The 14,245-nt window shown below is 47.5% G+C and overlaps 1 protein-coding gene across 3 annotated transcripts in view; it reads left to right on the forward strand.

Moving 5' to 3' along the window:
• LOC121577950 (acid-sensing ion channel 1) overlaps positions 1-14,245 on the forward strand; it is a 355,668-nt gene that overhangs the window by 289,550 nt on the left and 51,873 nt on the right. The window contains exon 1 of one of the 3 annotated variants that reach the window (XM_041891941.2): positions 10,781-11,647. The exons of the other annotated variants lie outside the window; for them this stretch is intronic. Coding sequence (XP_041747875.2) covers positions 11,036-11,647 — 612 coding nt within the window. The 5' untranslated portion in view covers positions 10,781-11,035. Of the gene's footprint in view, positions 1-10,780; positions 11,648-14,245 lie in introns of those variants that run through there. 3 annotated transcript variants of the gene reach the window in all.

The following is a 14,245-nucleotide window of genomic DNA, read 5'->3' on the forward strand; positions in this document are numbered from 1 at the left end:
ACACACACACAGTGCCTGGGGAGGTAGAGTTAGGGTGGGACTGTTTAGGAGCGAGCCACACTCTGTGACATTAATCACAACTATCTCTCCTCTCCCAAACTCTCCCTGCCAGCCTTAGCCCCACTACCACTGTCAATTAATTCTGCCAACCTCAATCTCCTTGAGCAAGGTATTCCCACACACACACGCATGCATGATAAACACACACACACACACACACACACACACACACACACACACACACACACCTGGTCCCTAATTATGAGGAGAAAGAGGCATGGGTAACATGTAATATGCTAATCACATCCATTATGTTTTAATGGAGCTGATTATGGAGCTGAGTTGTTTGTTTGCTATCCATTTCCCAATTGGAACACACACACACACACACACACACACACACACACACGTTACGTTACGTTACGGTAGTCAATTGTATCCGATGATGACTTCCTCTTCTGAGTTAACGGTGAAATCGTTGGTGACACACACACACACAGAAACACACACCTCCCCTCTCAGTGTATACAATCAATAGGGAGTATTTATTTGGGGTAATTTGGTCATTGGCAACAAGTGAGAGTATAGTACACTGTAACTCTTTCCCTTCACACATAACCTAAACTATACACTGTATACTATACCCTGTAGCCACAGCCCAGAGAAGCCACAGCCCAGAGAGGAGAAGGCAGATCAGATGAGTGTTAAGGGTGTGATTATTGGGAAAGGAGCCAGGCTGGTGACGCTTATCCTCAAAAACAGAGGGTGTATCCCAAAATGTTACTCTATTCCCTATATAGTCCCTATTCCCAATATTTCAAAAGTAGCTGACTTTGTAGGGAATATGGTGCCATTTGGGAGGTAGCCCTTAAAGACGGATCATGTTCGATAAATGTTACACAATTATCCTCTAAATTGTCTCAGTAAATCACCACCTGCTCCTCTCCTCTCTCTGTCTGTCTTGTCTACTCTGCAGCTGCACGGGATCCTCTCCTCTCCTCTCCTCTCCTCTCCTCTCCTCTCCTCTCCTCTCCTCTCCTCTCCTCTCCTCTCTGTCTGTCTTGTCTACTCTGCAGCTGCACGGGATCCTCTCCTCTCCTCTCCTCTCCTCTCCCTCTCCTCTCCTCTCCTCCCTCTCCTCTCCTCTCCTCTCCCTCTCCTCTCCTCTCCTCTCCCCTCTCCTCTCCTCTCCTCTCCTCTCTCTCTGTCTTGTCTACTCCGCAGCTGCACGGGATCCTCCTCTCTCCTCTCCTTTCCTCCCTCCCTTTTTGTCTTGCTTCCTTCCTCCCTTCCTCGCCGATTCTCTGAACAATCTTGGAACTGAACATCCACAGTGGGAGAGAGAGAACAAATTAGGTAGACAGAGAATGAGAGAGTGAGAAGGAGGGAGCGTTCTGACTGAGAGAATACAGAGGGAGAGATGTGTACTAAGATAAAGCATGAACTGAGAGAAAGAGAGAGAATTAGAGAGAGAGAGAGAGAGAGAGAGAGAGAGAGAGAGAGAGAGAGAGAGAGAGAGAGAGATGAGTGTACTGAGAGAGAGAGCACGTACTGAGAGATAGAGAGAGAATTAGAGAGAGAGAGATGAGTGTACTGAGAGAGAGAGCACGTACTGAGAGAGAGAGAGAGAGAGAAAGGAGTATACTGAGTGAAAGACATGGTGTACAGATAGAGAGAGAACACAGTGTCCGCCCCAAATTGACCCAGTCACCATCGCCCTCTCTACCCAGAGACTGGCAGTAGTAAACTGTTCTCAGATACCCTACAGGCAATTCATTTCTAAATGGTGTAGTTGTGCTGTCAGACACTCAGAAGCTCTACTCACTCACCTAAACATGTGAAGTGCTGAAGTGCTGGTCATTACCAGACTTGATCGAACAAGGCATAACCACGCTATACATAACTAAAACTGGCACTAGGTGTCAAGAGACAAAACAAGGACGATTAATGAATCCATCCAATTGAGTGAAGTATTTGATCTATTGTACTGTGGGGTCACCATGAGTAGCCAGCCACATGTTTGATTAGCCTCTGACATATATTGGAAGTGGGGCTGTCATTTTTACTGATTGTACTGCCCTCAAAGCCTTGTCAAAGTGTTATTTGAACCTGCATAGGCAAGGCACTGTTTGTTTGGAAAATTACCTTTCTCTTTGCTACGGGATGATAAAGAAATAGCACTTTGAAGTGTTACTCTGCTGTTCTCCACCTCTCTTCATGGTATCTATAGCCTAGGTCCATTCAGCTGCAGCTTAACCAAGCGTGGGAGCGTGTGTCCTTCTCCCACTTCTTCCATTTCCATGCATTGTTCCATACATTCAGTTATAGAATAGAAATGAATAGACTGCTCAGATGTACTTTGCCAATTTGGGAGAATGTCCTTCTCCAAATTCCATACATTCTCATATCTATCACAGATAGAAGGAACTTGTATAGGCTACTGACAGGAAAGAAAGGCCCATAAAGGCGAGTATAGCTATTTAAAGGTTTTATTTTATATGTTCGTTCCAAGAAATGAAGATGTCCTCTTTTATGAGGACCACACCATTGTTCCATTCTACATGGATAAATCAATAGGCTTTCAGCTAAAGGCTGAATTTTCTCTTCCCAATACCAATAATCCAGACAGCTTTTTTATCATAGAAGAAAATATATTATTTATTTCTCTTTCTTTGTAAATGTTCTATTGAACCAATGTGAGGTTTGTTGGCCTGTCTGATATGTGAGGTTTGTTGGCCTGTCTGATATGTGAGGTTTGTTGGCCTGTCTGATATGTGAGGTTTGTTGGCCTGTCTGCAATGTGAGGTTTGTTGGCCTGTCTGAAATGTGAGGTTTGTTGGCCTGTCTGATATGTGAGGTTTGTTGGCCTGTCTGATATGTGAGGTTTGTTGGCCTGTCTGCAATGTGAGGTTTGATCGCCTGTCTGCAATGTGAGGTTTGTTGGCCTGTCTGCAATGTGAGGTTTGTTGGCCTGTCTGCAATGTGAGGTTTGTTGGCCTGTCTCCAATGTGAGGTTTGTTGGCCTGTCTGCAATGTGAGGTGTATTTGCCTGTCTGCAATGTGAGGTTTGATCGCCTGTCTGCAATGTGAGGTATGTTGGCCTGTCTGCAATGTGAGGTTTGTTGGCCTGTCTGCAATGTGAGGTTTGTTGGCATGTCTACAATGTGAGGTGTATTTGTCTGTCTCCAATGTGAGGTTTGTTGGCCGGTCTCCAATGAGGTTTGTTGGCCAGCCTCCAATATGAGGTTTGTTGGCCAGACTTTAATATGAGGTTTGTTGGCCAGACTCCAAAATGAGGTTTGTTGGCCAGGCTCTAATATGAGGGGGTGTTGGCCAGAGTCCAATATGAGGTTTGTTGGCCGGTCTCCAATATGAGGTTTGTTGGCCGGCCTTTAATATGAGGTTTGTTGGCCGGTCTCCAATATGAGGTTTGTTGGCCAGTCTCCAATATGAGGTTTGTTGGCCAGTCTCCAATATGAGGTTTGTTGGCCAGACTCCAATATGAGGTTTGTTGGCCAGACTCCAATATGAGGTTTGTTGGCCGGGTCTCTAATATGAGGTTTGTTGGTCAGGCTCTAATATGAGGTTTGTTGGCCAGTCTCCAATATGAGGTTTGTTGGCCAGTCTCCAATATGAGGTTTGTTGGCCAGTCTCCAATATGAGGTTTGTTGGCCAGTCTCCAATATGAGGTTTGTTGGCCAGTCTCCAATATGAGGTTTGTTGGCCGCCTCTAATATGAGGTTTGTTGGCCACTTCCAAAATGAGGTTTGTTGGCCGGTTTCTAATATGAGGTTTGTTGGCCAGTTGCTAATATGAGGTTTGTTGGCCGGTTTCTAATATGAGGTTTGTTGGCCGCCTCCAATATGAGGTTTGTTGGCCAGCCTCTAATATGAGGTTTGTTGGCCGGTGTTACAAACCCTGTGGCTTTAAAAGTCTAGGGTGGATGGAAAAGAGTAACATAACTCATGCAAATTAGAATAGTGACACGGAAACAGTGAGAACAAAAATACACGACAACCATAAGCTACCATCAAACACAAAATGTTTATTATGAACACACGGTAAAGGTTTGGGACAAAGGGCTGAGCAGGACCCAAGAAATGAAACAATAATGTAAAAAAAAACTAAACTGATCTTGCCTGCCTCAAGAACCGCTAAGCTACTGCTAACCATACAAAAATACAGTGGGCTCTAATATGAGGTTTGTTGGCCAGTCTCTAATACGAGGTTTGTTGGCAGGTCTCTAATATGAGGTTTGTTGGCCAGTCTCCAATATGAGGTTTGTTGGCCGGTCTCCAATATGAGGTTTGTTGGCCTAGTCTCTAATATGAGGTTTGTTGGCCTGTCTCCAATATGAGGTTTGTTGGCCAGTCTCTAATACGAGGTTTGTTGGCCAGTCTCTAATACGAGGTTTGTTGGCCTAGTCTCTAATGTGAGGTTTGTTGGCCAGTCTCCAATATGAGGTTTGTTGGCCTAGTCTCTAATGTGAGGTTTGTTGGCCGGTTCTCTAATGTGAGATTTGTTGGCCTGTCTCCAATATGAGGTGTGTTGGCCAGTCTCTAATACAAGGTTTGTTAGTCTCTAATGTGAGGTTTGTTGGCCGCTCTCTAATGTGAGGTTTGTTGGCCGGTTCTCTAATATGAGGTTTGTTGGCCGGTCTCTAATATGAGGTTTGTTGGCCAGCCTCCAATAGGAGATTTGTTGGCCAGACTTTAATATGAGGTTTGTTGGCCAGCCTCCAATATGAGGTTTGTTGGCCAGTCTTTAATATGAGGTTTGTTGGCCAGTCTCCAATATGAGGTTTTTTGGCAAGTCTTTAATATGAGGTTTGTTGGCCAGTCTTTAATATGAGGTTTGTTGGCCAGTCTCCAATATGAGGTTTGTTGGCCGGTCTCCAATATGAGGTTTGTTGGCCATTCTTTAATATGAGGTTTGTTGGCCAGTCTCCAATATGAGGTTTGTTGGCCAGTCTTTAATATGAGGTTTGTTGGCCAGTCTCCAATATGAGGTTTTTTGGCCAGTCTTTAATATGAGGTTTGTTGGCCAGTCTTTAATATGAGGTTTGTTGGCCAGTCTCCAATATGAGGTTTGTTGGCCGGTCTCCAATATGAGGTTTGTTGGCCATTCTTTAATATGAGGTTTGTTGGCCGGCTCTAATATGAGGTTTGTTGGCCATACTCCAATATGAAGTTTGTTGGCCAGTCTTTAATATGAGGTTTGTTGGCCGGTCTCCAATATGAGGTTTGTTGGCCATTCTTTAATATGAGGTTTGTTGGCCGGTCTCTAATATGAGGTTTGTTGGCCAGTCTTTAATATGAGGTTTGTTGGCCAGTCTCCAATATGAGGTTTGTTGGCCGGTCTCCAATATGAGGTTTGTTGGCCATTCTTTAATATGAGGTTTGTTGGCCGGCTCTAATATGAGGTTTGTTGGCCATACTCCAATATGAGGTTTGTTGGCCAGTCTTTAATATGAGGTTTGTTGGCCGGTCTCCAATATGAGGTTTGTTGGCCATTCTTTAATATGAGGTTTGTTGGCCAGCCTCCAAAATGAGGTTTGTTGGCCAGTCTTTAATATGAGGTTTGTTGGCCGGTCTCCAATATGAGGTTTGTTGGCCAGTCTTCAATATGAGGTTTGTTGGCCGGTCTCCAATGCTTGGGCCTACATAGTTTTTCTTCTTTTTTTCTTAGATGCCTTGTGGATATTTTCCATTCAGTCTATTCGTTTCTGCAAAGCAAATGCCTACATGTATTTCAGGCATATAAGGTGATTCAAAGAGCAAAGACCTCGCCTATAAAGTCAATCAACAACATCTTTGCTTGCCTGCGTGCTTCTCCTTCATAATTAATTGATCAGCTAAAGACAGTATAGTGATGGGAGTTAGATAACATTATGGCTATGTCCCAAAGGGTGTAATTGTTTACCTTTTCACTGGAATCATGTTTCTCTGTGGTCATGTGCGTCTTTATCCCCTGGCTGCTAGGGTTAGTTTGTTGTAACACACACACACACACACACACACACACACGCGCACAGACACACCCAGCGTTTCTCTCAGATGTGTCTGGTACTGATGAGCTGAGGGAAAGTGAGGATGAGACGAGAGACGCAGGGGATAGAATAAATACGAGGGAACTGAAATCCTACAAAATGTCCAAATCCAGGAAGTTAGTTTGAAGGTTGCAAGCTCTGTGTGAAATCTATATTTCATTAGCTATCTGACCCTAGGAACCTGTCTCAAATGACAACCTGTCCCAAATGATACCCTGTCCCAAATGACAACCTGTCCCAAATGATACATGTGGTCCTCTGTAGCTCAGCTGGTAGAGCACGGCGCTTGTAACGCCAAGGTAGTGGGTTCGATCCCCGGGACCACCCATACACAAAAATGTATGCACGCATGACTGTAAGTCGCTTTGGATAAAAGCGTCTGCTAAATGGCATATTATTATTATTATTAAACCCTGTCCCAAATGGGCCCTGGTCAAAAGTAGCGCTCTATACAATAGGGTGCCATTTGGGACACAACCTAGATGATACACCATATTGTACATGATTCATAGTTTCATTAAACCAAGCAGATACAGATTACTGGGATACAGATCTGTAAATACTATGTTTTCATGTTTACATTCAGTGCAGACACACTCCTACAGCCCAGATGATTTTCGCTTGTCATTTTGAAGTGAGGAATCCACAGAAAAAACACGGAATGTCTTTAAATGGACATTGATTTGCTGTAGCAAACAGGGAGATTGACATGAGCGAATGGAGTATATACACACACACATACAGGTCTGACATGCCTGCCAGATGACTTTGTAAAGGTCACAGATTCTGTACACACACACACACACAGTCAGAAATACTTGACCAAGGGGCACAAAGCTAGTTTAAGCCAAACTGACATCCATCTTGAGTCTAAACACTTCACAATGGATACCCATTCAAGCATGAAACAACTCCCTTACCATCACCAGCCAATGTCCCGGAGCGCAAATGTCAGGTGAATGTCTCTGTGATGGCCAGACCTGGATTCAAATACTATTCAAAATGTTTAAAATACTGAATTGTTTGCTGCAGCCTGCCTGGAGTGACCAGTGGATGGGGTTTGCACTTTTGTGACTATTCTATTTATTCCATTAAGCCAGGTAAGCTCAATCAAGCCCCCCAGCTAAGGTATTTGAAATTATCTCTAATACTATTTGAACCCAGGTCTGGTGACGGGCATTTCAGACTGTGCAGAGCAGGTCTCAAATCACATAAACCTTTAGTGACACCAGAGAAAGAGGAAGGATTCTAAACCCTATAGTATTAAAAGGAAGACCACTTTGGTGATGTTTAATAGAGAGATAAAACGTTTCTCTCAAGTGGGTTTACCTGAATAACAAAATATCAAAGGAAAAAAGAAAAAAAACAGGAAGGTACATTTAAAAACAGGTAATAAAAGGAACTGCTATCATCAAACCACATTCTTATCAGACAGATGAGATGGGTGTACCAAAACAAAACAAAAACTTCAATCAGTTGTACTTGATACCCAAACACTTCCTGTTCAGAATTCAACCGGTGTCATACAGCCAATACTCCCAGGGGAGTGTAGTTACAGTAAAGCACTGGGGGGATGTTCTCTCCTCTGGATCTGTAATATACACAGCACGTCAAAGTCACCAAGAAACATTTGGATACCACACATACCACAAGTCTTTCCATCCTTCCAGCCCACTTATACGTTTAGAAAAAGGAACAACACCTACTTTGGGCTGTACTGACGGTATGCATGTTGCGTTGAGGTCAGGGGTTAGTGTGCGTCAGTGGAGGCTGCTGAGGGGAGGACGGCTCATAATAATGGCTGGAACATATTCATTGGAAACCATGTGTTTGATGTATTTGATACCATTCCACTCATTTCGCTCCAGCCATTACCACGAGTCCGTCCTCCCCAATTAAGGTGTCACCAACCTCCTGTGGTGTACGTCCATTGACTGTGATGGAATTAAAGATTTCTGCCAATGACCTCTAGGCAACAGACATACCATTGGGAACAGTACAATGTATGTGCTGTTCCTTATTCTAAAACTTGGAGGGGGAATGGGAGATGGAGGAGGAATGGGGGGATGGAGGGGGAATGGGGGATGGAGGAGGAATGGGGGATGGAGGAGGAATGGGGGGATGGAGGGGGAATGGGGGTATGGAGGAGGAATGGGGGGATGAAGGAGGAATTGTGGGATGGAGGAGGAATGGGGGATGGAGGAGGAATGGGGGGATGGAGGAGGAATGGTGGGATGGAGGAGGAATGGTGGGATGGAGGAGGAATGGGGGATGGAGGAGGAATGGGGGATGGAGGAGGAATGGGGGATGGAGGAGGAATGGGGGATGGAGGAGGAATGGTGGGGATGGAGGAGGAATGGGGGGATGGAGGAGGAATGGGGGGATGGAGGAGGAATGGGGGATGGAGGAGGAATGGGGGATGGAGGAGGAATGGGGGGATGGAGGAGGAATGGGGGGATGAAGGAGGAATGGGGGATGGAGGAGGAATGGGGATGGAGGGAGGAATGGGGGGATGGAGGAGGAATGGGGGATGGAGGAGGAAGGGGGGATGGAGGAGGAATGGGGGGGGTGGAGGAGGAATGGGGGGATGGAGGAGGAATGGTGGGATGGAGGAGGAATGGGGGGATGGAGGAGGAATGGGGGGATGGAGGAGGAATGGGGGATGGAGGGGGGAATGGGGGATGGAGGGGGAATGGGGGATGGAGGAGGAATGGGGGGATGGAGGGAGGAATGGGGGATGGAGGAGGAATGGGGGATGGAGGAGGAATGGTGGGATGGAGGAGGAATGGGGGATGGAGGAGGAATGGGGGATGGAGGAGGAATGGGGGATGGAGGAGGAATGGGGGGATGGAGGAGGAATGGTGGGATGGAGGAGGAATGGGGGATGGAGGAGGAATGGGGATGGAGGAGGAATGGGGGGATGGAGGAGGAATGGGGGATGGAGGAGGAATGGGGGGATGGAGGAGGAATGGTGGGATGGAGGAGGAATGGGGGGATGGAGGAGGAATGGGGATGAGGAGGAATGGGGGGATGGAGGAGGAATGGTGGGATGGAGGAGGAATGGTGGGATGGAGGAGGAATGGGGGATGGAGGAGGAATGGGGGGATGGAGGAGGGATGGGGGATGAGGAGGAATGGGGGATGGAGGAGGAATGGGGGGATGGAGGAGGAATGGGGATGAGGAGGAATGGGGGGATGGAGGAGGAATGGGGGATGGAGGAGGAATGGGGGATGGAGGAGGAATGGGGGGATGGAGGAGGAATGGTGGGATGGAGGAGGAATGGGGGGATGGAGGAGGAATGGGGGGATGGAGGAGGGATGGGGATGAGGAGGAATGGGGGATGGAGGAGGAATGGGGGATGGAGGAGGAATGGGGGATGGAGGAGGAATGGGGGGATGGAGGAGGAATGGTGGGATGGAGGAGGAATGGGGGGGATGGAGGAGGAATGGTGGGATGGAGGAGGAATGGTGGGATGGAGGAGGAATGGTGGGATGGAGGAGGAATGGGGGGATGGAGGAGGAATGGGGGGATGGAGGAGGAATGGGGATGAGGAGGAATGGGGGGATGGAGGAGGAATGGGGATGAGGAGGAATGGGGGGATGGAGGAGGAATGGGGGGATGGAGGAGGAATGGGGATGAGGAGGAATGGGGGATGAGGAGGAATGGGGATGAGGAGGAATGGGGGGATGGAGGAGGAATGGGGATGAGGAGGAATGGGGGGATGGAGGAGGAATGGGGATGAGGAGGAATGGGGGGATGGAGGAGGAATGGGGATGAGGAGGAATGGGGGGATGGAGGAGGAATGGGGATGAGGAGGAATGGGGGGATGGAGGAGGAATGGGGGGGATGGAGGAGGAATGGTGGGATGGAGGAGGAATGGGGATGAGGAGGAATGGGGATGGAGGAGGAATGGGGATGAGGAGGAATGGGGGATGGAGGAGGAATGGGGATGAGGAGGAATGGGGGGATGGAGGAGGAATGGGGATGAGGAGGAATGGGGGGATGGAGGAGGAATGGGGGGATGGAGGAGGAATGGTGGGATGGAGGAGGAATGGGGGGATGGAGGAGGAATGGTGGGATGGAGGAGGAATGGTGGGATGGAGGAGGAATACGGGATGGAGGAGGAATGGGGGGATGGAGGAGGAATACGGGATGGAGGAGGAATGGGGGGATGGAGGAGGAATGGGGGGATGGGGGATGGAGAGATGGAGGAGGAATGGGGATGGGGGATGGAGAGATGGAGGAGGAATGGGGGATGGGGGATGGAGAGATGGAGGAGGAATGGAGGGATGGAGGATGGAGGAGGAATGGGGGATAGAGGAGGAATGGGGGATGGAGGAGGAATGGTGGGATGGAGAGATGAAGGAAGAATGGGGTGGTGGGGGGGGATGGACAGATGAAGGGATGAAGGAGGGATGGGGGGATGAAGGAGGGATGGGGGATGAAGGAGGGATGGGGGGGATGAAGGAGGGATGGGGGGATGTGTGTCCTTTGCGCGCAGTGCGATGTCATATTATGACCGTTTGTTTCTCGGCATTGGAATGCGTTGGTCAAACCGCACGTGACAGACACTGTGCTCCGTCTTGCAGCTGCACACGGAGACGCGACATTTAATCATCTTGAACAACTTGGCAACCTTATACCTAGGCTACCCCGGGAATAGGGAGCGTTCTCTCTTCCCATATTGTGACAGAAGACGGAGCAGTGAGCACCCCTCACAGCCTCACAGGCACAGCCTCCTACTGGCAGACTTTTAATAGAAAGAGCTCAGTGCATGAGCTCAGGAGAGGATAGCACGCGTTCTAACGGGCACAGAGATTTTCCTGGATCACTCTCCCAACAATAAGTAATTGACAGACAGACAGACAGAGCCATCTGGATTGGCGCTTTGACTCCATGGTGAATGCGGGACCAGGACTGATGCCAGCCCATCAGCGATGGTCGGGTCGGTCTTGAGCCGCACACTACCTAGTCTATCTCTCCAAAATGTGTCAGTGCGATTCAGTACCGAAAGCCAGCAGAACGCCGGGCTCTGTCGCGGAAGCTGGGAAGCTGTTCCTGAAACACACCACTCTCCACGGTCTGAGACATGTATTTCTGAGCGGCTCCTACCCCCGAAGGCTCGCCTGGCTGCTGGCTTTCCTCACGGCTCTCGCGCTCCTCTTCACCTGGTCCTCAAACCGGGTCCGGTACCTGCTCTCCTCTCCCGTGCACACCAAGGCGCATATGGTGTACGCCAAACGTCTCGTTTTCCCGGCGGTGACCATCTGTAACCAGAATCTCCTCTTACCTCGTCGCATGAAGAAACCGGACATATTCAGCACGGGAAGGTGGTTAGGACTTCTAGGGAGGAACTGGCAAGTGTCCCCCAGTGCCAGGGACGCGCTCACACCCGGGACCGACCATGACAGCAGCAGCAACGAGCCTCCCTGGTCTCCGCTCTCTCGGATCCTGGACTTCAACCACTTTTTGCCGCCTCCCCTGGAGTCTCAGCCATCCATGCGGAAGCTCCTGGACCGCCTCGGCCACCAGATGGAGGAGATGCTGCTCTATTGCCGCTTCCAGGGAGAGCTATGCGGGCCCCGCAACTTCAGCACCGTGAGTCTGTGGACAGCGACACAAAGTTAGCCTCACAGCATGCAATAAGTGTTGATATTGTTGATAAGCTGTGTGGTGCTGCTGCAACAAGTTGTAGCCTTTTGGTATATTGGTGATAATAACAATGTTGTTTGGCCTTATTATGTCATTAGGCCTATTGGTTATGTTTTGAAGTGTTCTGGGCTTGGAACTGATTTGGAATTGTGGTTACCAGCCAACAAGAGTGGATTTTTTATTCCTAGTTTAGCCCGTGCTACTTAATAGACAGGTATTCTACCTCATGCTCTGTCTATTATGAAGATTTCACATATACAAAACCATGACAACGTAACCTGTTGTGTAGCTGTCTTTGGATGATGGTTTTGGATATGTAAAGGTTTAGATAACCCCCCACACACACACATACACACACACACACACACACACACACAGACAGACAGAGACACACACTCACTGGCAGTTCAGCATGAGATACCATTCATTGCTTCTATCTACGATCCATCCTAAGATGTTCTGTTCCACTGTGCTGTATATGTAAATGGGGTGTACTTTGAAGGGTCACAAACACACACACACACACACACACACACACACACACACACACACACACACACACACACACAAACTACAGATCAACAAAGTGATGTCCAGATTTTTCACATCTACGGGCATAGAATCTTAAATTGAGCCAGTTTGCTACAGCAGGAAAATAATCCTGCAGCAACAAGAAATGTGAATTATTATGTGGATTATAATTAATGGACACTTTTGTAGGGGTTGATCATTTTTTTTGTAAGGGAAAATCATCAGAAATGTCAAAGTGGAAAATTACAAACTTCAGAAGCCTTTTTAAACCTCAAACACACTGTGAGTTTTAAATGTCCTGCGTTGATCACATTAAGATCCTACATCTTTATGTCTATTACCAACTAATGTACTGTGGACCCAGATCTTAAACATGTTGGCATGAATACAGCCATTGCTTATACCGCATAAACAGATCTTGGAAACAGACAAACAGTTGTTGCGTCTAATCAACAGTCAAACATGACACTTCAATGGGCTGTTAGAGAATATCCCCTGTGGGCTTTAGTCTTGTAGTTTGTTGTTGGCCATATGGTCAGAACGAGACCAACCATGCACACATGTTCGCACGCACGTACGTACGCACACACGCACACACACACACTGTAAACACAGACACACACACCTTCTGCACGCCTCCTCCAACATGCTGAATCAATTTGTGAACATAAACCCAAAGCTCTCTGGACCAATCTCTAATGAAGACCAGGCGTTTGATTAATCTAGCTTTTTTTTTTTTTTTTTTTATTTCACCTTTATTTAACCAGGTAAGCCAGTTGAGAACAGGTTCTCATTTACAACTGCGACCTGGCCAGTTGAGAACAGGTTCTCATTTACAACTGCGACCTTTACCTCTGCATCATCTCTCTTTACCTCTGCATCATCTCTCTTTACCTCTGCATCATCTTGAGAGCTTCAAGTTCCTTGGTGTCCACATCACCAACGAACTATCATGGTCCAAACACACCAAGACAGTCGTGAAGAGGGCACGACAAAGCCTATTCCCCCTCAAGAGACTGAAAAGATTTGGCATGGGTCCTCAGATCCTCAAAAAATTCTACAGCTGCACCATCGAGAGCATCCTGACTGGTTGCATCACCGCCTGGTATGGCAACTGCTTGGCCTCCGACCGCAAGGCACTACAGAGGGTAGTGCGTACGGCCCAGTACATCACTGGGGACAAGCTTCCTGCCATCCAGGACCTCTATACCAGGCGGTGTCAGAGGAAGGCCCTCAAAATTGTCAAAGACTCCAGCCACCCTAGTCATAGACTGTTCTCTCTGCTACATCACGGCAAGCGGTACCGGAGTGCCAAGTCTAGGTCCAAAAGACTTCTCAACAGCTTCTACCCCCAAGCCATAAGACTCCTGAACAGCTAATCATGGCTACCCGGACTATTTGCACTGCCCCCCCCCACCCCATCTTTTTACGCTGCTGCTACTCTTTTAATTAGTTATGCATAGTCACTTTAACTCTACCCACATGTACATATTACTTCAACTACCTCAACTAGCCGGTGCCCCCGCACATTGACTCTGCACCGGTACCCCCCTGTATATACTGTTATTTTATTTTACTTCTGCTCTTTTTTCTCAACACTTTTTTGTTGTTGTTTTATTTTACTTTTTTATTAAAAATAAATGCACTGTTGGTTAAGGGCTGTAAGTAAGCATTTCACTGTAATGTCTGCACCTGTTGTATTCGGCGCATGTGGCCAATAGAATTTGATTTGATTTGATTTTGATCTCTCTTTACCTCTGCATCATCTCTCTTTACCTCTGCATCATCTCTCTTTACCTCTACATCATCTCTCTTTACCTCTACATCATCTCTCTTTACCTCTACAGCATCTCTCTTTACCTCTACATTATCTCTCTTTACCTCTGCATCATCTCTCTTTACCTCTGCATCATCTCTCTTTACCTCTGCATCATCTCTCTTTCCCTGTGCATCATCTCTCTTTACCTCTACATCATCTCTCTTTACCTCTGCAGCATCTCTCTTTACCTCTAC

This window comes from Coregonus clupeaformis, chromosome 12 (assembly GCF_020615455.1).
Source record: "Coregonus clupeaformis isolate EN_2021a chromosome 12, ASM2061545v1, whole genome shotgun sequence".
In the NCBI taxonomy this organism is placed as follows: domain Eukaryota; kingdom Metazoa; phylum Chordata; class Actinopteri; order Salmoniformes; family Salmonidae; genus Coregonus; species Coregonus clupeaformis.